This window comes from Cannabis sativa, chromosome 8, assembly GCF_029168945.1.
Source record: "Cannabis sativa cultivar Pink pepper isolate KNU-18-1 chromosome 8, ASM2916894v1, whole genome shotgun sequence".
NCBI lineage: Eukaryota > Viridiplantae > Streptophyta > Magnoliopsida > Rosales > Cannabaceae > Cannabis > Cannabis sativa.
Window position 1 is genome coordinate 29,289,173 of NC_083608.1, and position 25,140 is coordinate 29,314,312.

The 25,140-nt window shown below is 34.6% G+C and overlaps 1 protein-coding gene across 2 annotated transcripts; it reads left to right on the forward strand.

Annotated features, from left to right (window-relative positions):
• Positions 1-8,173: 8,173 nt before the first annotated feature.
• On the forward strand, positions 8,174-13,279 carry LOC115700536 (squamosa promoter-binding-like protein 6). Of its 2 annotated transcripts, none has more exons than XM_061102709.1 (5): positions 8,174-8,571; positions 9,303-10,015; positions 10,708-10,844; positions 12,003-12,754; positions 13,038-13,279. In XM_061102709.1, the coding sequence occupies exons 2-4, from the start codon at positions 9,360-9,362 to the stop codon at positions 12,734-12,736; spliced, it is 1,527 nt and encodes a 508-aa protein (XP_060958692.1). In that variant the 5' UTR covers positions 8,174-8,571; positions 9,303-9,359; the 3' UTR covers positions 12,737-12,754; positions 13,038-13,279. The 2 variants fall into 2 exon arrangements, with proteins under 2 accessions (XP_060958692.1, XP_030483955.2); XM_030628095.2 differs by having other exon boundaries at positions 8,175-8,571; positions 12,000-12,754.
• Positions 13,280-25,140: the final 11,861 nt, after the last annotated feature.

Sequence of the window (25,140 nt, forward strand, 5' to 3'; positions counted from 1 at the left end):
AACATATGCATTGCTGCATCTATATGCTGCATATAAACGGAAATGTCAGGTTACACAAAAAAATATATTAATTGCACATAAAGTTGTAAAGTGAAGTAATATTATAAAATACTTTACTTACGTCATCCGTAAGCCATTCCTTTGGTGTGAGCATTATCCAAAAGAATCCCGGACCGTAATCACCACTTCTCAAATCCCGAAGTCGGTGGTTCGGAATGAGTCCAACACACCACTTTCGGAAAGTGGTTAACAATTTCTCGTCCCGGTGGCTCCGGGGGATCAAAAGTCGAAGATGGCCTATGTCTCCTCTTCATCTCCGTATAGTCACCGAACCATACGGAGGCTTTCTCTTCCTCTTCCGACTCTTAACCACTGCAGGTTGTGCCTCTATGGACAGAATCTCACCCTGCGACTCGGTGTCATGTACATGGATAAGAGGTTGTGCCTCGATCGGAGTCGCTGGAGCTCCCTCATAAGGATCGTAATCGTCGGGGAAGACCTCATCCTCTTCTACCGGGGGTGAAGCGGTGGTGGTGGGGTAGATGGATCCGCCGGGGCCTCCGTGCCGAAGCCGTCGTTGGCGGACGATTCAACATGGCCAATATGTGTCCGAGCCGCTCCATAATTACGTTCGACCACCCTTCGGCTCTACATGGCCGGTCTCGTATGCCTTCTTCGGCTCGGCCCGAGCAAAGATACGTACCCCGAGTGTCACCTCGATCCTATCCAACCGAGCCACTAAATCGGTGTACTCGGCACCCCGAACGCCCGATGAAGATGGTGCACCGGGCCGAGGTTCGAACCGCGTGGCCGAAAAAATATATATCAAAAAAATACGGTAAGCATACGATAATTCCACAATGTAACAAATATCACAAAACAAAAATAATAAAAAATGAAGACATAAAAAAAAGTTCCAAAAATTGGTACCTGAGTGTCTCTTTCCTGAGTGTCTGGGACCTGAGTCTCTGGTACCTGACTACTCGCCTCGGCCTCCGTGTCATCCACGGCATCATCAACCGTGTTCTCCACACCATCGTAAGAAATTGTCCTCACAAATGCCTCCTCCTCCGTCCGTGGAAGGAGCCCCTTCACCACTTCCGCATTCTCGTTTATGGTTTAACAAATATCAAAATAAAACCATTTAGCATTTATTACAAGCATTTATGTTAAATAATTATTCGTAACATAAGTGAAAATCATACCCGTCTAGAAAATAATGCGGCGACGTCTTTCTTCCCAATATCGCCTTTGCTCGTCCGGCTAAGCATCCCGGGGAACCGAATCCCGTGGTTCGTGCCATACCTCTTGCCAACCTCCAAAATGGCCTCGTACGCCCAATATTGGACCGCAGTGCGAAGCCATATGCCGTGTATTTGCACTCGTGCCGAACATCCGAACTCGGCCTTCTTCTCGTAGTTGGCCTTCTGTTTCAACATGTCTTTCTGAAGCGAGTGCATGAGTCTGGCGAATGAGTGCTTCCCCCAAGGAATCCGGAAGAAGAACTCGAGGTCTTCCACATATCTAATGATGTGAGGCGTGATCAGCGCGTTGGCCTCGCGGCCCAGAAGCACTGACTCCACAAACAAGCACAAGCCGAGCTTGTACAAGTCTTCCGGGTTACGCGGTTGTGAACCGAAGTTGGAGTGCTTCGTCTTCACACTATCGACCGCTGAAATATTTGTTGATCGGTCGGTCCGACCCCGAGCGCGCGACTGCGCGGCCTTCTCCTCTTCTGTTGGCCCCGAGGAGAAGTCCAAACCCGTAATGAGTGCAAACTCCAAGACTCGAATCGGACCTCCTTCCGACCAACATAAAACCTCATCCTCAACTCCTCCCGAGCATCCACTTTCATTTTGTGGAGCATCGGTGAAATAACACCGAGGAGAATGTCGGTGGTACGGCATTCCGAAGCTCCCGAAACGGCTTTCCTTCGCCGTGTTGTTAAGGTTGAACTCCTCAAACCGAGCTTTAATTTTGGCAAAAATTCCAAAGTGCCCCTATATGTGACGCGGCCGTGAAATGCTCGGTGCCTTTGGAATAATGAGTCTGGGAGCCATCTGAAAAAACAAAAACCAAACAAATTTAAATGTCAAAAAAGTTAAGAAATGTCGACATAACATCGACATCATGTCGACATTCTGTCGACATTAACAAACATTCATAACCGGTCGATAAACAGTCGACATACAATCGACATTCTATCGACATTACCATAAGAGCAGTGACAAACTACCAACATCGACAAGTTATCGACATACAGTCGACAAATCGTCGACATTATACCAACAAAATGAACTGGGACTTATAATCGACAAACTGTCGACATACGATTGACAAATTGTCGACATCCTAACAGTAAACTTGCAAAAGAATGAACTGCAACTTATTATCGACAAAACTATCGACATACAGTCGACAAATTGTCGACATTCTAGGGCAAAACTACACAACATCAAAACAATGGTAAAACCATCGACAAGTAGTCGACATTACGTCGATAACCTGTCGACAACAATGTTCAAGCACCAGATACCTACACATATCGACATCCTATCGACATCCTATCGACATTTCATCGACAACTAAGTAAAAACACAGAAAACACCATTGAAACATATCCAACACATACAACATGCAACTATTGACATCTAAATTCGCATATACAATCTAAAACACACAAAATCTGAAGCACATACACAAATTCGCATTGAAATTTCTAAAATTTAAACAGAAAAAAACTTACCTTTTCGTGGTTCAATGGTTCACTTCAGTGAAGTTCAGTGCTTCGTCGTCGTCGTGGTCCTGGATCGTCCTCGTCGTGGTTCGTGAGGGGTTGTGGGTTCGTGCTCGTGAGGAGAACAGAGAGAGAGAGAGAGAGAGAGGGGAAGTCTGGTTTGTGGGTTCGTGAGTGTGGGAGCGGGTTGTGGGTTCGTGAGGGCTTGTGGGTTGTGGTTCGTGCTCGTGAGGAAAACAGAGAGAATGAGAGAGAGAGGGAACGTCTGAGAGAGGGAAATGTGGGGGGGGGGGGTTCGTGATCGTGAAGAGCGAGAGAGAGAGGGAGCGTCAGAAAGAGAGAGGGAACGTCTGAGAGAGGGAATTTTTAATTTAGGGGGTATTTTAGGAAACTTTTAAAATTATAGGAATAAATTTGTACAAATTATAAAGGGGTATAAATTTTGATATAGGTTGTATTATTAGGGTCAAAAATTGAAATTTCCCTTTTAGTTTAAGCTGAAGTATGGGTAATATCATTAACAGAACAAGAGCAATAAATAAAAGGACACATCAAATGAAAATATCATTAAAATTGGGTACCCAAGTAGAAATTAGCAGAGTCTTGCCCAAAAATCTTATTAATCACAACCTAACATTCAGATTCCAAGATCAAATATAGAGAACCCGAGGGCTGAGAGTCTTGAGCTGTCGAAGACGGGAGATAAAAGAAAGACTATTTTTATTTTAATTATTTAAATAAAATTTTGGAGGACCTAGTATTCTACCACTTATTAACCCAAGATTCTAGACATTTATTAAATGTAAATAAGAGAGATCCACCAAGGCTAAAATACTATAGGTGAAGATATAAAAGGGAAATAAATGTTTTTTTTTTTTTTTTGCCATTTGCTCTTGCTCGTCTGTGAATTTTTAAATGAATTCACTTCATTCGTCGACTCTATACGATACTAATATTCCTATCATGTATCAGTTCTATTCCATTAAAAGTTATCGAGCTCGTAACTCTAGTCATAATTTTTTATTTCTATTTCATTACAAGTCATCGAGCCCGTAACTCTAGTCCTGGTTTACAAGGGAAACGAAAACTAAGATTTGCTTTATCTGGTATCAAACGCGAGCTACGAGCAAATAGAACACCTTTCAGAAGTATCAATACCGTCACATGAATCGTAAATGCATGAATGTGATGGACCAAAAAATCTGCGGTTCCTAATGGAATAGGTAACAAAGCAACTTTGCCGCCCACAGCCACTAAATCACCACCTCCTCAAGTCAAACTGGTACTTGTTGTTGCACCAGGGGCTGTTGCGCCAGGTGCTAAAGTATGGGTGTTTTGTATCCATTGAGCAAAGACAGGTTGTAATTGTATAGCGGTATCTGAAAACATATCTTGGGGACTCCCTAAATCGCTCATAGTATCATTATGAGTGGTACGGATTCACAAAATTACGTGGATAAGAATTAAAAAACAAAAAAAAAGATATTGAAGTAGTTCTGATACTTCACGAATATTTTTATTTTATTTCAATTCAGGGTTCTTAGTTACTTTAAACTGAATAAATTTGAGCGATGGGATAAGTAAGTCATAATTCATTGGTTGATTGTATCATTAACTATTTCTTTATTTATTTTTTTTTGTTTTGGTGCGAGGGACTTATGAGTTTCAAACTTAAATTTTGCTTACTAACTTAGTCAATAAGTTAATCAGTTTTCTCTTTTCTCCCACCTTCATAAAGTATAGGCATTTCCACTATCATTAGAGTTTTATAAACAGGTAACTATCTCGGTTTCATATATAAATTTATATAGAATTCTTGAAAAAGACTTTCCTTTATAATTCTTAAAATTATAAGAAGGAAAAGGCTTACTATCTTTGGGATCTGATGCTACACCGCTGCTCAATACCTTAGGGGATCCAGTCTATTATATAAGTTGATTCCTAACTTTTATGTCATATCATGACATAAATAAGCAGTTCTTATTGTATCGGCCCAAAACATAAGATTTCAAAATATTAAGTATAATGGGTTGCCCGGGACTCAAACCCGGAACTAGTCGAATGGAGTAGATTATTTTTAGAAAATAAAAAAAATATATAATAAAAAATTATATAATAGATATTCAGGTCGACAGATCTTCTCAATTGAAAGATCCCCAATATGGATAATACACATTCCAGTTGACCGACTAATTCTAATCGTTTTGTTCCGAAGCAAAGATATCCACGGAGCGGTTCGTCCTATTCAGATATTCACGATCAAGAATCTTGAATAGCACTCTCAATTATATAGAACACTCTATATGTACCACGATATAGATACGTTATGATTATCCATTTGTTACAATCCTAATAGTCAAGGATCCTCTATAGATGATTTACACTAAATAGGGACAAATTTACCATTCTACCCTTCAATGTATTTTATGTTATATTATTTATAATAATATAATATATAGATTAAATATATGTAATAAACTAATAAAATGTAACATATGACAATGTATATTAGTTGTCATCTTTTTGTAACATTTGGGGAGTTACTTGTTACTATGAGTAACCTCCACCATCACCAACATTAAGAGTGTAAAAAGATGTTACACATCTTAATTTGAAATTCTTAACTCTATAGGAGTTATGGTGTGCATGAGTTACATATCTTTATTGAGTCCATAACATCCATGGATGTTATGACTTATGAATTTTGAATTTCAAATGGTGATATCCTAAACACTATATAAAGGAGGTCTATGGTGCTCATTTGAAAGTAAGAGATGAAGTTTTCTATCAAGAAAGTACTTTGCTAGAAAACCCTAAAAGGCTTGATAATTCTCAAAACTATTTCCTAGAGAGTTCCCTTAGTGCTTAGAGATAGGGGAAATAAGCTTTTGGACAAAGGTGTAATACCTTGTTCAAGTCATGGTGATCCCCACTAATCTACACTCAAAGTTGTGAGTGAGTGTATATGTATTATTCTCTTGTTATATATATATATTTTATTTTACATGTGTTCTTATTTTCTTCTACATTTCTTATATATAATATATATAGAGTATATATATTGTATATTATGTTGTTGTAATATTTATTTAATCTCTTTGTTGGTCCTTGTATTGTATTACAATAGAGTTGTAATATCTTGATTTTCTTCCATTGTAATAAAATCTCTAACATTTTATCCTTAAAACACTTAGCTACTGTTGCCCTTAATTTTGCCCAAAATACGTGGACTAGTATGAAGACGACACGTGGAGTTGAGGGGATCAGCTCTTAAAGAAATCAACCAAGTCTTGGGCAACAGAGGAGTGCCTCTGAGAGGATAACTCCCGGAGAAGATATGAGAAGGATCTTTGTACTCTCGAAGGCCAAGGCCATGCTAAGACAGCTCCGAGAGGTACCAGACTCTATTGAACAATCACCTCGCATTTAATGCCGCATGGGGGAAAACGTATTGAAACTACCATAAACGATATGACTGACGGCGTAACCCCTCTTTTACAGCTATTACGCTGTGATTAATAAGGCTAGTGACGGCTATTTTATGAGGAATCACATCAATCAAGAGGGGATAAAAGATTATATCCACCTAACTGTTGGAATTATTTTACCAGGATCTTAGATCTACTCACAAGTATGTTGTTTAACATCCTAAATATGAACTTCTAAAACGATTATAAATAAACACATATAAAGTATGAGAAACCTTACATTGGGTGCAGCGGAATAATATGTCTCTTTCCACTCAGATCTCTAACCCTTGTATCCTTTCGGTTGCAGAGTATTACCAAGATCTGAATCTGAATGTCCTTCTGTTGAATCTAGATTCTTCACGATCTTCCACACTATGATTGAGCTACCACTTGATGTGTGTGGGCACTACTCTATCACTCAAGGGGTTCGATTCAATAATGAAGAAGAGGGAAAGAGAGGTGGTGGCTAGGTTAGGTAGAAGGCACTCAGGTTTTTCTCTGAAGGAATAAGATGCATCATCTTTTCCTGAAACCATCACTACCTATTTATAGTATGCCACCTAGGGTTAGGTTTGAATTATTTGGCATTAAAATAATGAAAATATTAAATGATAAATCCTACATAAGTGGCCGGCCAAGGCTATGGATATTGGGCCCCACTTTTGCAATTTGTTGTTTTATCATTTCTACATCTCATTTTCTCAGAAATGCCAATTTTCAAATTCAACCATTTAAATGTCAATTTCAACTATTTAATAACTAAAATTAATTATTAAATAATATTGTCATTTAATATATTTATTAATTAGACTAATCGAAATCTCGTAATTAACAAATATACCCTAAAAACTCTTTCTTTACAGTTTTGCCCTTGCTTAGTGAAAAATTCATAAACTAGACATAGTCTAATTTTAGAATTATAATTGATTAATCAAAATCAAACAACTGAGTATGAATATAAGTTTATGTACTGCGAGTAGTGTTGTCTCAACTAGTATGTGGACCATGGTCTACTTATTGGAAGCTCAGATATATAGGACCATGGTCTTACATAACACTTATCCAATGTGTAAGTATACCTTATCGCCGATTATGTCAGTCTAAATCCAGTGAACTGACAAACAAATCATGGGAATAAAACTTTTGAACATATATTATCATTAAACTTAATAGAATTTATACATTAAACTTAATCATGAAATAAATCATGTGAACCATGCAACATAAAAGCAATTTATGATCTTTATTAGTTAGTAAATCTAATTATATTGAAATTGGTTTTATTTAGGGCACAAAACCCAACACTATGTACTCTCTTTGACCGGCCGAACATGGTTGTGCAGCTTCTTAATGTCTTGCTTAACTCCTCTTTCTTGTTGCTTTACGATTCTGTCATGCCTTGTAAGAAGACTTTGTCCTGCTATTAACAAGACTGTACTCCACACGTCCTTAGTTTTGGTTTACGTGGACATACCACGTCAGATGGATAAAATTTGGAATAATACTTACTCCTCAAATCCGTGTTTGAACATCTGGTTGGATAGAGACTTTTCAGCTCTCATCTTGACTGTAGTAGATTTTGTCGAGCAGCCTTGTATAGCCAAGTGTGATGAGGGAGGGAGTTGCATATTGAAGATAAGTTAGCTAAAAATAAAAATCGGAGCATTTTATAGTTTATAGAAAGAGAAATGCTAAAAAGTACCAGTAATACTTAACACATTCTTATATGTTATACTATTGGTCCAATTAAATATCAGATCTCATATAATTGAATGTTATAACTTTTAGGGAGTATCGCTATTCAATTACAATACAACATGTTGAGAAATGCTAGATACTACTAGTACCTTGTAACAATTATTATAGAAAAGATATTGAATATGATTGCTTATGAATGATAGTTACTATTATTAAGTAGATAAAAAGTTAGTATATTTCAACATTTGAATTAAAATGTAGTTTGTTGGAAAAGAGAGAGATGGGAGTGGGTGTCCATAAATGGAATTTCATAAAAAGTCCCTCAAAAGCTACAAAAGACCTGGACATGCTTTTGGACAGGGGGTAGTGGAAATCATGTTGACTCATCACAGGAGTCACAGTGTATCTGCTTCGACCTCACAAAAATAACCCCATTCCATTCCCATTCTATACTCTATTTCCTACTTTCTCTTTCCTTGTCTCACTTTTTAGTTACCTCTGCTCTTCAAAATCAAAACCCACCATCACCTTCTTCCTTCCCCTCCCCCATTCCATTTCATTTTCACTCACCCCCTTTTCTTTTAAAGTTCTTCACTTTGGGTTCCCGAGAAAGCCTGCTAAAACGATTGCTTTTATTTTCCTGCACTTTCTTACCAACCAAACCAAGTATGTATGCGTGTCTATCAATGTGATCTTGACTTCCATTTCAGAAAATTGAAAAATGGGTTTTCCTTTCTGTGATTTCTTTTATTGTAAATGGGTTCTTTTTTTTCCTTTCTCTTCGTCTCACCATTTTTCTGGGCTTGGGTGTTCAAAATTTCGGCTTGTTTTACATGTTAAGCTCTGTTTGTTTGCTCGGAAAGCTGACTAGCCAAAAAGGATATAACTTTTTTTTTTTTTATTTATTAAAAAAAAAACTATGCATTTTCTTCTGTTCATTATTTTTATTTTTATTTTTTAAATCTTTTTGGCAAATAGGAAGAAAAAAAAAGTTTAAAGCTTTCATTTATTATTTTTGGTTTCTCTTAAGCCAATAAAAGCATGATTTTTACCCATTTTTGTTCTATCTTTGAATTGCCACTTAACCCACATATGACATGTTAGTAGCATATCAGATGGAACATCAATTCGTCTATTTTGGAACATTTATAATTTCATGATTTATGGGTTTTTCTTTTCCCTTTCAGTCTTTGTAGATATACGACTGTTACTAATTTTTGTGTGTGCCCATATATACACATACATATTATGATAAGTAGTATTTTCACGTATGTACTCATGCGTTTTTGGTTCCTGATTTTGATATATATTTTTAAAACAAGTTTTGTACTTTGCTTTAAATTTAATTCCTTTAGAGTAACGCTGAGGTTCTCTTATTCGAATTTCTTGGTTGATAGGCGTGTTCTGTCATTGATTTCCTTAGTCTCTGCAACTTGGGATTCTGATACACATCAATGGAGTCTTGGAATTTCGCTGCGGAAGGCAAAGCCCTTTTGTTTTCTGACGACATAGATTGGTCTGATGCATTTTCAAGAAACAGAAAAGCGTTAATTCAATGCGAAAATGGGCTCGTTCCTGGTAGAGAATCAGTGGAGAGCTTGGAATACATGGAGTTGGGTTTCCCTGAGATGTTGAGAAAAACTATTCAGAATAGCCAAGGACTGGAAATGTTATGTGGTGGTGGTGGTGAGGTGGGTAATGGCTCCATTCACAGAGCAGCCTCTCCTGCTTGCTTGATTTCACCCAACTCATCACTTGTTGAAGATGAATCTGGTTCAAACTCTAAGGTTTCGAGCTCTTTTATGGAATCTAATAGCCAAGATTCACCATTGATTGCTTTGAAGCTAGGTAGGTTCGGTGATTGTAGAAACTCACAGAACAATGAACATTCAAAAGATAAGACAGTTTCATCTCCTTCCTTGGTTGTCAAGAGAGCCCGGGTAAGGGGTTCATATTCTCAAACTCCCTTTTGTCAAGTTCATGGTTGTAATATGGATCTTAGTACCTCAAAAGATTACCATAAGAAGCATAAAGTTTGTGATGTTCACTCCAAGACCTCCAAAGTCATTGTTAATGGCATCGAGCAAAGGTTTTGCCAGCAGTGCAGCAGGTCTCTCGCTCTCTCTCTCTCTTGACATATTTATTTTTTATTCTTTTAATTTTCTATTGTTATAATCATCCCCTTATTTTGGCTTATCATAGTTTCATTATGTTTACATATTTATATATGTATCTAGGATGATTCCGCAAGAATGTTCCTTTCAAGGTTATTTTGACCTGTTTACCATGAGCAGCAAGAGATTGACTTCCCTTTAGGGTGAATTATTTAAAATCCCAGAAAAAGTGGAAACTTTGAATAGTTGTGTACAAAAAGTTGAAAATATTCCATTTAACCCTTTCCCACTTCAATGCACCAAGGATTAGACGATGGAATAAATGAAATGTTTTTTCTTTTCATTGCTGATTGAAATTTGAGTCCTTTCTTTATGAGATCATGATTTGCTAAGGCTTAAATAAACTATGAGAAGGTGTAGTAGTTGTATGAAACTCTTTAGATTGAATCATTTCAGTTTACCATGATATAATAAGTCTACCTGTGTCGGTTGGTTGGTTGGGTTGTATTGTATAAAGGCATCTTCATCTGCTGCTTCTGTGCTGTGTAATCTTTTCTTTTTTCTTTTCTGATTGGCAATTTAAGAAGTCTACTTGTGTTAAGATGCTATATAAAGCTTTCTCATTCAAAGTTCATTGTATGCCTGAGTTCAGTATATTAAGCATTTATATGATTTTTCTGTAAATTAGGTTTCATCTACTAGCAGAATTTGATGATGGCAAGCGCAGTTGCCGTAGGCGCTTAGCAGGGCATAATGAACGTCGAAGGAAGCCTCAATTGGATGGTCTCTCTGACAAACCACATAAGTTTTCAAATGCTTATCAAGGTATGAGTGTTGCTTGTTCCCACTTGATAGACTCATGTCCCTTTCTCGAAAACACTTCTAAAAGTTATTACAGTTCATTTATCACCTGCATACTGACAACTTCCATTTTTATTAAATTTGGTACTATAATTTAATATCGGCATTTCAACTCTGAACTCTGGTTTTTATTTCTGATCATTGTTATAAGTCCTACCTAGCTCAGGAAGACTTCACTGCTTTTGTACTAATGTCAATATCCTTGCCATATAGCTCTGTATTTTACAAATGCTTCATATTTTTTATTAATACATTCTCAATGGGATTGTGATGTGGCATTGTGTGGACTGAATACTCCTTAGCTAATGAATGTGATAATTGTTTAGTGGAGAAAATGAACTGGGTGACATTCTAAGATTGCCAAATCTTAGACCAGTCATATCACTTATTTTTGTGCATTACTTAATTCAAGTAGAACTTGACTGGTGAGTGGTAAGCCAAGCCCCACATAAAATACATATTTTTTCATTTTTTGTATTAACAATCCTAAATTGATTTCATAAGTTAAAGGGACATTGAGAAGAGGTGGGGGAGATGATTATTAGTATTACTATTGACACTTTTTATTTTTGCTTGAATATAACTTGCTACCTACCTTAAATTAGAAAGTCACTAACATACACTAGAGACTTTCCTTCTATTACAGAGAAAAGTTAGTGGCCACATCAGCCACCATTGGAGTTCCTTTCCGGCTCTCTAATAATTGATTTATCATGAATATAATTGTGGAAGTTGTAAAATATAAGAGTGCGGAGCAGTTTAAAGGTTGCATGTCTAATGAGCCATGCATTTTGCTATGGTTTTTATCAATATTATGGACAAGCTTTTTTGCTTAAAGCAAAAAGTCGTGCTCATATAATGCTAAAAGTAGATGGGAAGAGAAGGATTGTTTGAGTTTAAGATTAAACCTGTAGTTGGAGCTACTTTATTTCATCTCCACCCTTCATTTGTAATGAGCTATTTTTCTATGTTTTCAATAGTTTTTTGAAGATTGAGTTGCTGGCTTTCCTCCTTGGGTTGACTGTTTCTTAATTAGTTGCATTTATGTGCTTCTAATAACTATACCTCTTTTTGGCCTCCCCTGAAAGGGATGCCATTTTCTAACATTTCTGGCTGCAGCAGGCACCAGATATCTTGGAGCGTCCTTGCAAAAGCGAACACCGTTTGTATTTTCTGATATACTTCCAGGTGTCATTCTGTCTCCTGAAAAATACGAACAAGCTAACCAGTTTGGACACATCAAGTTTGAAGAGGAGCCTATTTACAGTCCCCAGTTAACAGCACCTGTCAAGAGTACCCAAATGTTTTCGAAATCTTTAATCCATCCTCATTCTTCTGGAGTTCCTTCATTGGAAAATGACGACTATAGTTTTCATACAGCAGCAACCATTCACAAACCATATGGGGCCTCAAACTCCGCTTGTGCTCTCTCTCTTCTGTCAGTTCAATCACACAACTTCTCAAGCCACTCAGCAGGAATTCCAAACGAAAGTCCCATGATTATTCCAGGTGCCCATCAAACAGCTGGTCAACTTTCAGAAAAACCTCTGAGGTTAAGATCAATGGAAAGGCATGGACAAAATGGATTCTATTCTTGCGGGACGAATTCCATGGGAGTAGACCAGTTTGAATCTGCAGTGTTTACTGAATCCAATCACGCTGCTGACTTTGAAGCTGCAGATAGGAGTTCGCGAAATTCTGACTGTTTTGATACCAAGTATTCTCTTTCGCCTGAACATGAATCAACGGTCGATTTGCTTCAATTGTCATCCCATCTTCAAAGGGTGGAACATCAGAGAAATTTTATACCAGTAAAGCAGGAAAATGAAGACTTCTGCTGTTTCCAAACTGCTTAAAGAATGCGAAAGCAAGAGGTACGTAGACCATACACTTCTTCCGAACTATTTTTCATATAGGTTAGCTGCTTTGAACAAAGCTTGAAAAGATTTAAGCCAATGCAAGTCTGATTGGTGTACAAGGATTTAGTACAATATTCCACTCAAACTAACAAATGAAAGATATAGTATTAATAGTCTATGTAAATTATGGGCTGAGGGAGAATCATTGATTTTTGTATCTCTGTTTCTACGTTGCATCTTTGTAAATTCCTTTTAGACAGTTGTACTGATCAAATAAAAATCAATAATGTTGGTGCAGGTTAATTGGAGATAGTTTGTTGTGGACTCCATCAGATTTCCTAAACTAACTTCATTGGTGCAATATATAAAAAAAAAAAAAAGAAAAAAAAGAAAAAAGGGAGGCTGTAGCTTTAGATGCTACCTGTAGTGACTTTTTTTTTCCTTTGCAGAAATGAAATTTACAAAAGCGACATCCTGTTTTTGCTTATCTATATTGAGATGATTAAGATAATTTTACTATCTTATAAGTACCTTTATTCACCTTACTGGCAAAATATCTTATGCTGACCTAGACATTTTCCTAATGTTGAATCACATAGTTACAACTCTCTTGGCATGTTGATAAAAAAAAAAAAAAATACTCCCTTGGCATTTGTTGCCTATTTTTTTTTTTAGAACTCAATGTGCCAAATTGATCAGAGGCAACTAGGCAAGCCAATGCAAGGCGCTATTATTCGTTAATATTCTATGTTAAAGCCTGTCACACTACTGCTTTAGTTTATTTCCTTGGTCTTTAGGACTTATTTATCCTATATGATACTATATCTTTTCCTATCTTAAAGTTTCCACTATATAAATCATCCAATAGTCCAAGTATTTTTAACCAAAAGCAGACCTTAACTTTTTGGGGAATGTTGGGTATACCTATGGACCTTAATTTCTTTCCAATAGAAGCAAAAAGTATAGTTATTAGTCAATAGTGGCCAGCTAATTCATTGCTTTGATCCACCAATATAGCGTGCTTACTAGTTTGTGATCTGTAATTAGCTGTTTAAAAGACATGTATTAAAAGAAAAATGAAGATGTAGTATCATTCATCAAAGTGTCCTAGGAATCATTTTGATGATATAATTTGAGGACCCCAAAGGATAATAACTAACAACTTGGTCATAAAGAGAAATCTTCTTCTTGGTGTTGTCAATGTATATTTCAATATTAGCTATAAAATAAGAGAAAAGAAGTTGTGCATTAACTTCTGTCCGCACGCAGGAGCCCAACCTGTCTCCTATGGAATTTGTTGCCATCACTCGTCACTAATGACGCCTTTTCAAAATACTTGATTTTTTTATTTTATTTTTTCCTTTTTCTAGTTTATTAATCTTTTTGTTTCATACAATTCCATGTCTTGGCATGCCATTTTAAGATTTGTTTATTTTTTATCAAAAACAAAAAAGAGATTAGTTTACTTCATTTATATAAGGCTAATTAGATTTTTTTCCCCGAATTTTGACATGACTGAACTTTTTTTGCTGTTAAAAATTTTCCTTGAACTATTGAGATGGTTAGATTTAAAGACTTTTATCTAATTTTAGTAAACAAATTCTAAAATGGATGAAAGTTCAGGGGGCATGATTTAGTACATATCAAAGTTTGAGGGGCATGATTTAGTAGATATCAATGTCTGGGGAGCATGGTTTAGTACATAAACAATCACTGAAATAGTAAAATTGAATGAAATTAAACAAAAGTCCTTAAATCTAACAATCTCAATAATTCAGGGGGAATTTTAACGGCCAAAAAAGTTCAAGGAGCATAATTTAGTATATGTGAAAGTTTGGGGGAAAAAAAAAATCCTAATTTGACTTATTTGTACAGCAGTTCTTTAAATTATATAAATTTTAGTAAGTTAGTCCCAAGTTAGCCCCCAAACTAAATACGTTTTAGTTAGTTGGTTCCTAAATTTTTATTTTTTTAGCAACATTAAGTCTCCACTCTTACATTTTTATTCATTTTTATTTATTTTACATACTTTAATTTATTTTTTGTGTTAAATTCAAATAATTTTATTTTTATTTTTAAGTATTCATATAATAGATATATTATTATAATATTTATTTTTTTTAAGAAAATATATAAAATATAGTTTATTCATATGTATTATTAATAAGAAAATAAAGAGTATAAATACTAGCGAATTCATATAATCGTTAGAGAGAATTTTAGTCCCCTTATATTTTTATATTTTTAGTATTTATAGTATATTTTATTATTAATTTTTGAATATGTAGTATTAAAATTTTAATAATTTTTTAATTGTATACATTTATTGATTACTTAAATTTTGATTCAATACTGGTAAAATTTTATAATTTTATGAATTTGCCACGAAACATAAGTGAAAAATAAATTTTAAAATTTTATTTACTTTGACCGTTTATAAAAAAAAATAATAGTTTTATTATTTAAGCTTTTTTTCAATTGTTATTTTTTTTGGCATATTTAAAAAATATATAAATAAAAAAATATATTTATTTAATTTGATAATATATTAATATAAAAATATTTAAAATTAATACAAAAATAAAAAAATAAATAAAAATATCATCATTTAAGAGTGAAGACTTTATGTTTTTAAGAAAATAAAAATTTGGGAACTACTTTGCCAACAAATAAAATTTGAAGATTAACTTGTCAAAACTTATATAGTTTAGAGATCAATTTACCGAAATATAAAGTTTAGAAACCAACTTGCGAATAATATAAGGGTACAAATAAAATTATTATTATTTATTTTTTAAAAAAAAGCCCCTTTGTCTTATTCACATAGAGAGTCTTCTATGGTATGAGTGGGCACTGGTCAAAAGCAAATAGAAGCATTGATTTTTTTTTTTTTTAAAGAAAAGAAGAATTGATTTGATGTGAATTTGGAACACTTTATATTTGTAGTGGAGAAACGTTTGTCTAGTAGCACACTTTCTGGATATGATCAAGCTAGCAGATTCATTATTCAACATAATTAGAGATTTAATCCTTTGGCATAATGACCTTTCTTTTAAGGTGATTTCGCACTTTAACTTATAATAATCTTATACAAAATGACATCGAACACCCCAAGACATATATGGTCCAACAATTATGATAGGTGGTCAAATTATTAGACAGAAGCTATTTGCAAAAAATTATCAAAACTAAGTGAAAGTGTAAAATGATTATAAAATTGATGCCATTTTATCAATTGTTTCATGTTACAAAATATTAGCAAGTATGCTCACGACATTGAAAAGTGAAGACTTGTATACAATTTTTTCAGTAACAAAGCATGATAGTATGTATAGTATGAGAGCTCTCATTATATACAAAGGAATAAAATTGTGCCACTAGTATAGATTCTATGGAACAATTATGCTTATATTTAATAAACCTATATTCTTTTGGTTGATTTTTAAAAAGAACATTATATTTGCATCCCAAAAAGTTATATAAGCTCCCAATATTAAAAAAAAAAATTTATTTATTTATTTATTTATATTTTTATAAATAATTTATATTTTTTCCATTTTTATTATAGTAATAAAATATCGTATGTGTTTTTATATAATTTTTCTATTGTAATATCGAAAATGTATTTTTTTTTATTAATACTGTTGTACTTAAAAGTTTTTGCATAATACAATTTCTTTTTACAAAATTACGGTTATCAATCAAAGGGTATCTGAGAGAAAAAAGAAGAAAAATTACGATTTGAGTTGTAACGAGGTCATAGTTAAGATTGTGATATAATTTGATGGTGATTCAGAGTTGCGATTTAAGTTGCAATTTAGGTTACGACTTTGCATGACCAAGATTGCGATATGGTTTAATGGTGATTTAGAGTTGCGATTTGGGTTACAATATATCAGTTGCGACTATTTAGTTTTGTTTAGGAAATCAATGGATGCTTCTCGTGGTAGTTTTGTGTTTGGGTTGCGATATTGATTGCAACTTCAGTTTCGTTTTGAAAATCAATGGAAGCTTCATGTGATGGTCTCAAAGAACAGAGAATAGAGAATAACTCTGAGGAGGAAGAAGAAAGGGGCTAGATTGCAATGTATGGTTTGATCATGATTTAGGATTGTAATATGTACTGCGAGTTCAATTTTAATTTAAGCTTCATTTCCCATGGTAGGGAGCGTCTGAGGAAGAAAAAATAACAACATAAGATGTGAAGAAAGAGATTACCGTAAAAATGAATTATAAAAATATAAATTTAGTGTAAAACTATAAAAGATAAAATATAAAGAAAAATAAGTTGTAAAGGTGATTTTTTTTTTAAAAATAAAAAAAATTATATAAACAGTGTAATGCTCTCGCTTCGAGCCTTTATTTGGCATCATCTCAAATACTAATAATGACTCTTATACAAGGGTACGTCCCTTTGGCTGCTATTTGGAATGACGACTAACCTTGCAAACCAACATGAATATTTTTAGCGTGCTTTGTCCTCACTTGCATGCAACTTGAAAAAAGTTCTCATGAGCTCACCATCCCAATATTACTCTAGGTCAAGCACACTTAACTTTGGAGTTCTCAAGTGATGGTCCACCAAAAATAAGATGCACCTTGATGATATAGGTAGTACTAATCATTTCATTTAAACCCTCTTCAATTGTGCAGTCGCATACCTACACAGTCTCAGAATCATCATACTTGACCTTCTTTAGGCGATGTGAGATTGCACAGTTCTCAGCCTATCCTCTTGCGTATCACGAGACTCTGACATTCACATATAATGATTTTCTTTTTATATTTAAAATAAAAAGAAAATCTAAGAAAAAGTGAGTATAAATTTTAAAATATATTTAATATGAAATGAAAATAATAAAATGGGTTGTGTTTATAAAATTTTGGGATGTAAATAATTTTTTTTTTTTTCAAAACATAAAATCAATAAATTTATTAGAATTTATTTTTAATTTTCTCTTATATTATTTTAAGGGAAAAAAACAGGAATATTCTAAAAAGGGAAAAATATTACAACAATATTGTGGGCCGGCCCAATGAACATTTGTACAGCCCAAAAGGAAAATATTACAAAAATACCACTTGCCCTTACCTTCAGCCGCACGTCACAAACGGAGAGGATGAATGAAGCTCCATCGATGCAGTCGGCCACGCAACCAGAATGAAACCAGATCGAACGTAAAACAACTGTAAATCCCGTCGAATTTCAATAGGAAACGAACAAATCCAACGATCTAAACAGAAATTTAAAAAAAAAAAAAGAGCAGGACAACCGTGGAGAAACTGAAATTCAACATTTGATTTCGGTTTTTATAGTGCAATATCACTCAAACGAGCGTCGAAAATTCAGATTGAAGCAATGTAAATCTGTATTGAACAGATCTGGAGCTCCCCCTCAAATCCAAAAAAAAAAGGTATGAACTGAAATTTTTTTTCAACAATGATACACGGCATTTTTAGTTGCATTCTGGTTGATTCTATGGTGTGCAACAGGAAATTCATATGGTAAAACCAATAAACAAGAACTGATTCTGATTAAGGAACCAAGGGATACTAATAACGTATTTTAATTTTTTTTGCGTTGGCTTACAGTTGCATTATCGTTTAAAAATGGTTTAGAAATCATGAAGAAGTGTCAAATGACAAGTACCAAGAGCTAGCATATATACAAGGTAAGATTTATGTTAATGGTAGCAAATTAGTTTTATAATAGTTGTAAATCGATCTGATTCGAATAAACATGATGAAAAATGACAATGAGTAAGAACTATGTAATTTTGGGGATAGAATTGTGGTTTTTAAGTTGGTTTACAGTTGCATAATCATTTAATAATAGTTTCATCCTGTGTTTTTGCAGGAATTTATTGTGGAAAAGATAGAGGACAGAACAGTTTGAGAAATGGTTAGTTTCCCAAAATTTAAATGAAGTTTCTTAATAGTTTTATTCTCGTTTCTTTGTAGTTTATTAACAACCAAAAAATGGCAAAATCAGGAATCAGGACAGGAAATACAATGCTTGAACAAAGGAACAGAGATAGAAGTAAGTTTGTACTCTATTTCATAACATAATCAAACCAGTTTTAAAATTCGTTGGCTCGGACTAATAACCATTGCAAAAACACAGGAAAGGAAAGACATTCCATTCCTAGTCTTCTACAATGGACAATTCGATGATCGAATGAATTATGAAAATTATGAAGCCAGTGGACACTACATTTCTGCCAATTGTAACTATGAAGATTTGCAACAGAAACTCAAAGATGCCCTGGAGTGCAACCAAGAAAACACTGTTTTGCAACTGAAATATCAAGTGAAGGAAGGATACCAACCATTGAGGATAAAGGATGATCAAAGCCTGCATTTCTACATACAACTCAAACTGAAAGACCCCGACTTCACAACATACCCAATGTGTGTGAATGTCATCAACAACCCAACAACAACCATCGATGCATCATTCTTTGGAAATGACAATTCATTAATTACACATACAAGCGCCTTCCAACCAATCGAATACAATGCAGCAACAACAGAAGACTCAACAAATCAACAACATATAATTGAAGCAACGATGCGGAATTTGGGGGAGAAAGTTTTGACTTCATGGACTATGCAAAACTTGTGGCGAGAGGAAATGGTTGAGCAACCGGAAAACAACGAGAAAAAAGGAACCGAAATCACAGATTATGACGAACTACTAATCACGGATCCGCATCATCCGAAATAGAAGAAGCACAAATATACAAAGACAAAGAAACACTGCAGAGTGTGCTTGGTTTCTATGCAATTAGGAACAACTTCCAATTCAGAGTTAAAAAATCATGTGCAAGAACATACAAGATTTGTTGTTTGGATCCAAAATGCAAGTGGGCACTAACAGCATCCAGAAACGGGCCAACAAAGTCATTCATCATTCGAAAGTACGGCAGAAAGATGATACACACTTGTGATCTAAACATCAGATTTGCCGACAAGAGACAAGCTACAACGAAATTGATTGGAAACTACATCAAGCCACGGTTCACCAACATAAAAACAACTCAAACGCCACAAGACATCAGAGGAGAAATGAAACACAAGTATGGGGTCGAATGAACTACATGAAAGCATGGAGAAGCAAAGAGCACGCGCAAGAAGAATTACGAGGAAAAGCCAACGAATCATACAAAGTTCTTGTAGGTTTTTGCACATGTTGCAATAAACTAATCCCGGAACAATAGTGCACATGGACACAGAGGATGACAACGGCTTCAAGTACTTGTTTGTCGCCTTTGGATGCATCAATAAAAGGATGGAAGAAATGCAAACCTATAATAGTTGTTGACGGAACTTTCCTTAAATCAACATATGGAGGTACACTGCTCTCTGCTTGTACACAGGATGCAAATGGGCACATTTTTCCACTAGCTTTTTCTGTTGTGGATTCAGAAAACAACAACTCATGGCAATGGTTTTTCACAAAAGTGAGAGAAACATATGGGATTAGAGAGGAACAGTGCTTGATCTCAGATAGACATGAGAGCATAAGTAAGGCAGCTTGTCAAGTATTTCCAGAAATCACACATTGCTATTGTGTATACCACCTATTAAGCAACCTAAAAGCAACCTTCAAGAAGAATGCAAGCAAGCTGGATAAACCATTCTTCGCTGCAGCCAGAGCATACACAGAGAGGAAATTTGAATACCATATGAGCGAGTTGGACAGCTTGGACATCCGTGTAAGACCATATTTACAACAAGTTGGATACCACAAATGGTCAAGATACCACTGCAAAAACAACAGGTATTCAACTATGACTTCAAACATTGCTGAATCTCTAAATGCAGCAAACTTGGCAGCTAGAGAGCTACCAATCACAACACTGATGGAGTCATTGAGAGCATTGATTCAACAATGGACATACACAAACAGGAAAAAAGCACAGAAAACAACAACATTTTTAACACCTACAGCAGAAAAGAAATTAGTCGACAACTTTGTGGAATCATTGACAGAAAATGTAATGACATGTTTAATATTTTAGTTGCATTATAGTTTCTTTATAGTTTGTTTTTCGTTGTTATACATATTAATGTTGCGAAAATTATTAATTACTACGCAAGTGCACGCAATCAAGTAGTATACTCACGCAAGTGAGGTCGAACCACAGGGAATTGGATTAATTACTACTAAACTATACTTATAATTCTATTTGGCAAATCAAAAGTATTTATGATTAAAAAAGGAAGAAAGAAATTCAAGAAACTTAAAGAAACAAGTGAATATTAATCAAGATGAGAGAATAGGGAGACGAATCCTGTTGTTAAGTTACCAATGTTAATGTCTAATTGCTATCCTTCTCTTGAAGTGAATGACAGATTATAAATTAACCTAGCTCTTTTCAGATCTTCTAGGTTCTAAATCTCATGCTCTCTAATTAATCTCTTAATTAAATTAACATGAAATCAGCATTAAGCAATAATCTAAATGTCACAAAGGCTATGTAAATACTTTCGTTTCACATCAAAACCTAGACTATCCAATTTTAGCATTCTCAATTCTCACTTTTCAGATTTCGAATTGAGATCATAAAACATGTAAAAGGTGATCAATCTTGCACATGGAAATTAAACACAAATATGAATAGTGTTCACAATCAAGATGGAGGAATGACAATTATTCATTAACTAGGAAAAACTTAAACAACATTCATCATTCTCCCTAAATAGGAGTTTAGTTCAAAACATCCATAATCAAATCCATAATTAACATTGAAATAGAAAAGAACATAGAAAAATTAAAGAGAAAAGAAAGAACTAGTTGAAGCAATTGATCCGGGTCGCCACAAGCCCCTCTTCTAGCCTCCTCCTTTGTTTCTAGGGTTCCAATTCTGAATCCCCCCTAATTTTCACGAACTCTCACTATTTAAACCAAGTCTCAACTTTAAAATTCGTGAAATTACGAAATTGCCCAAAAATCCCGTCATAAGGGTCCTCGTCGCGACTGGCAAAGCCCCCGTCGCGACGGGAGTTCAACTTCGAATTTTTTTGAAACTTTCTGCCAGTTCCCGTCGCGACTGGCAAATTCCCCGTCGCGACGGGAACAGGCAGCGACACCAATTTTGGTTTTTCTTCTCGATTCTTTCACCATTTTTCCTCAATTCTTGTACATACTTTCTTTAAATGCCCGAGGACCTGAAACAAAAGAATCAAGCGTAATATAGCCCTAAAACTAGAAACAAAGAGTGAAAACTAACCGAAATACGACCCGAATCTTAGACTAATTTTAGCCTAACAAATTCCCCCAAACTAGATTCTTACTCGCCCTCGAGTAAGATAAATACTACTAACTACTAATCTACTAACTACGCTATCAGATAATCATAACACTACTGCCTCATGTGTTGTTCTCTTCTATTGCGCAAACTAGAATTTCAATTCTACCAACTCTAACAATTAATTTAGATGCTCAGTTTATAACACTATGTACAACTGCAAAAATTTATTCAAATGTGAAACATTGTTATAAAAGTTTTACTCTTTCTAACAGTTCCACAGCCTGATAACTCATAAGCTTGCATGCTTACCTTTCTCCACTAATGTTGACAGTATTCTTTGGAATCATTAGGTCTTTTCAAGGCTTTAGATAATATGGCTCAGATATTCAGGGATAGGCAAAAGTCAATTTTTGGCTCAAGATATCATAAGCACACAAACAGAACCCGCAAGCTTCTTACTTTTCTTTTTCTAAGATCCCATAATATTCCCAGATTTACCAAGATTGATAGAAGACGTCTCTATTATTTTTCAACATCACTGAAATTTTTTGCTTTTTTTTTTTCACACATATTTTTACTTTTTATTGTGTTTTTTTTTTCATATTTCATTTTTTTTTCTTTTCAGTGACATTGAATTACACAATTTTTTTTCTTCTTCTCAATCTTACAAGTTTTTCTCACTCTCACTATTTCTTCACACTAAATGTTTCTCCTCCCCCAAACTAATTATGTAGCTTATGATATCATGGATAACAGGGTGAAGAAAAACTAATAGTGTGGTTGCAATTTTTTCAAATCGATGGGTGAAAAATATAACAAGTTCAGGCTCAAAAGGTTAACTAGGGATACATCTGATTACGGTAGGCTTGAAAGGCTCAAACTATCCAACAAATGCCTAAATCATATTCCAATTGAACATTATCAAGGATTTCGTCTCAAGAGAATAAACATGCAAGTTCTAAGCTATCCTGTCAATCTTACCACAAACCATAGTAAAACAATTATATCAATTTTCACAGATTGAATATTTGCAGATAAAAATAGGTTTCTAAGCATCCAAACTAATCCAAAGAGTTAACAGAATCAAGCACACAGTTATTTTACAATTTCAGAACACATCACACTAATCAGCAGCACACAATTATCTTCTAGCTTATTGCCCATTCCTAACTAAAATAGAAAATTAAAGCAGAAAATTAAAAGTGCAGAAAATAAATTTTTTTAAATCCCTCCCCCCAAACTAAAGATTCACATTGTCCCCAATGTGATATAATATTCAAGGTGAGAAGGACTTACCTGAACGCCACATCAACAAGCGGTTGACGCCCGTAATAAGCGTCATGCAAGAAAACTTGAAAATTGTTGTTATACTTGCCTTCAAGCTTGGCAAGCGATGAGTTTGAACAAAAGTCAGCACCAACAACATAAGACTTTGGATGATGTGTTTGGGGAGAAGCCTTTGGTAACTCGAAGAGAATACAATATGGAGAATGCGACATTAGTAGAAAATAAGGGTCCATTGGTGGTTCATAATATAGTGGTGTTGACAACCTCAAATCAACAACTACAAGTGATTCTTCTACCACCAATGGCACCTCTTTCTTGCTTTTCTCAAATAACCTCTCAATTGGTTGTTCAGTTTCCTCATGACCATCCACATCCTTGACTGTGATTTGATCTTCAATAATTTCATCATTGAGGATGGATGTTTCTTCATTCACCAAATTGAGTTCATCATTTGTTGAGCAAGCTTCCAATGTATCCAAATTTTCAACCACTTCAAAGGATTCTTTCTCTTCAATTCTAGGCTCAGTCTCTTCTATGTATTCATCTGATGGTGCTTCTACTATATTCAAACTACTCTCATAACTTTCGTTATTTGAGCTATTATCCTTAAAACTCTCTGAATCCTGCACCATTAAATTATCACATAGAGCTTTTACCATGTCCGCCAAGCGATTAATCTCTTTTGAAAGTGATAGTAGATCCTCCTCTTCTTCAATTGGTTGGGGTGAGTTTGGACAATAAGGAGGGTATTGATGACTCCAACCTTGAAGTGATGGATTCCAATGCCAATCATAATCAAAATCTGCCATATCATTCAACAGATTTATTGCTTCATGGCCTCTCCTTAACAAAGGCTCTCCAGTAACCTCTGCTCCATAATCCACCCAAATTTTTGTTTCATCATCAAGTCCATTATAAAAGAGCCACGTAAAACATCCACTTGAGAAAGTGGGATAACATCTGTCTCCAAGCTCTTTAAATCTCCTCCAAGCAGAATAGAATGATTCATTGTGTTGTTGGGCAAAATCCTCAAGATATAGCATCTGGATTTATCTTGCAGGTCAAACTCATAAGTACAACATTAGTAAAATTAAAAAATAAAAAATAAAACTAAATTAGTAATTAAAAGATAATAATTTGAAACAACAAAATTAATACTAAAAATAAAAAGAAAAACCAAATTAGAAAAAAAATTTAATTTTTAATAATATTACAAAATTTAATCTAAAAGAAACAGATTAGAAATAAGCAAAAAGAATTAACCAAAGTAGAAGTTAGTATAATTTTATGTAATATCAATCTTTATACAATTCCCCGACAACGGCGCCAAAAACTTGTTGCGAAAATTATTAATTACTACGCAAGTGCACGCAATCAAGTAGTATACTCACGCAAGTGAGGTCGAACCACAGGGAATTGGATTAATTACTACTAAACTATACTTATAATTCTATTTGGCAAATCAAAAGTATTTATGATTAAAAAAGGAAGAAAGAAATTCAAGAAACTTAAAGAAACAAGTGAATATTAATCAAGATGAGAGAATAGGGAGACGAATCACATTTGTTAAGTTACCAATGTTAATGTCTAATTGCTATCCTTCTCTTGAAGTGAATGACAGATTATAAATTAACCTAGCTCTTTTCAGATCTTCTAGGTTCTAAATCTCATGCTCTCTAATTAATCTCTTAATTAAATTAACATGAAATCAGCATTAAGCAATAATCTAAATGTCACAAAGGCTATGTAAATACTTTCGTTTCACATCAAAACCTAGACTATCCAATTTTAGCATTCTCAATTCTCACTTTTCAGATTTCGAATTGAGATCATAAAACATGTAAAAGGTGATCAATC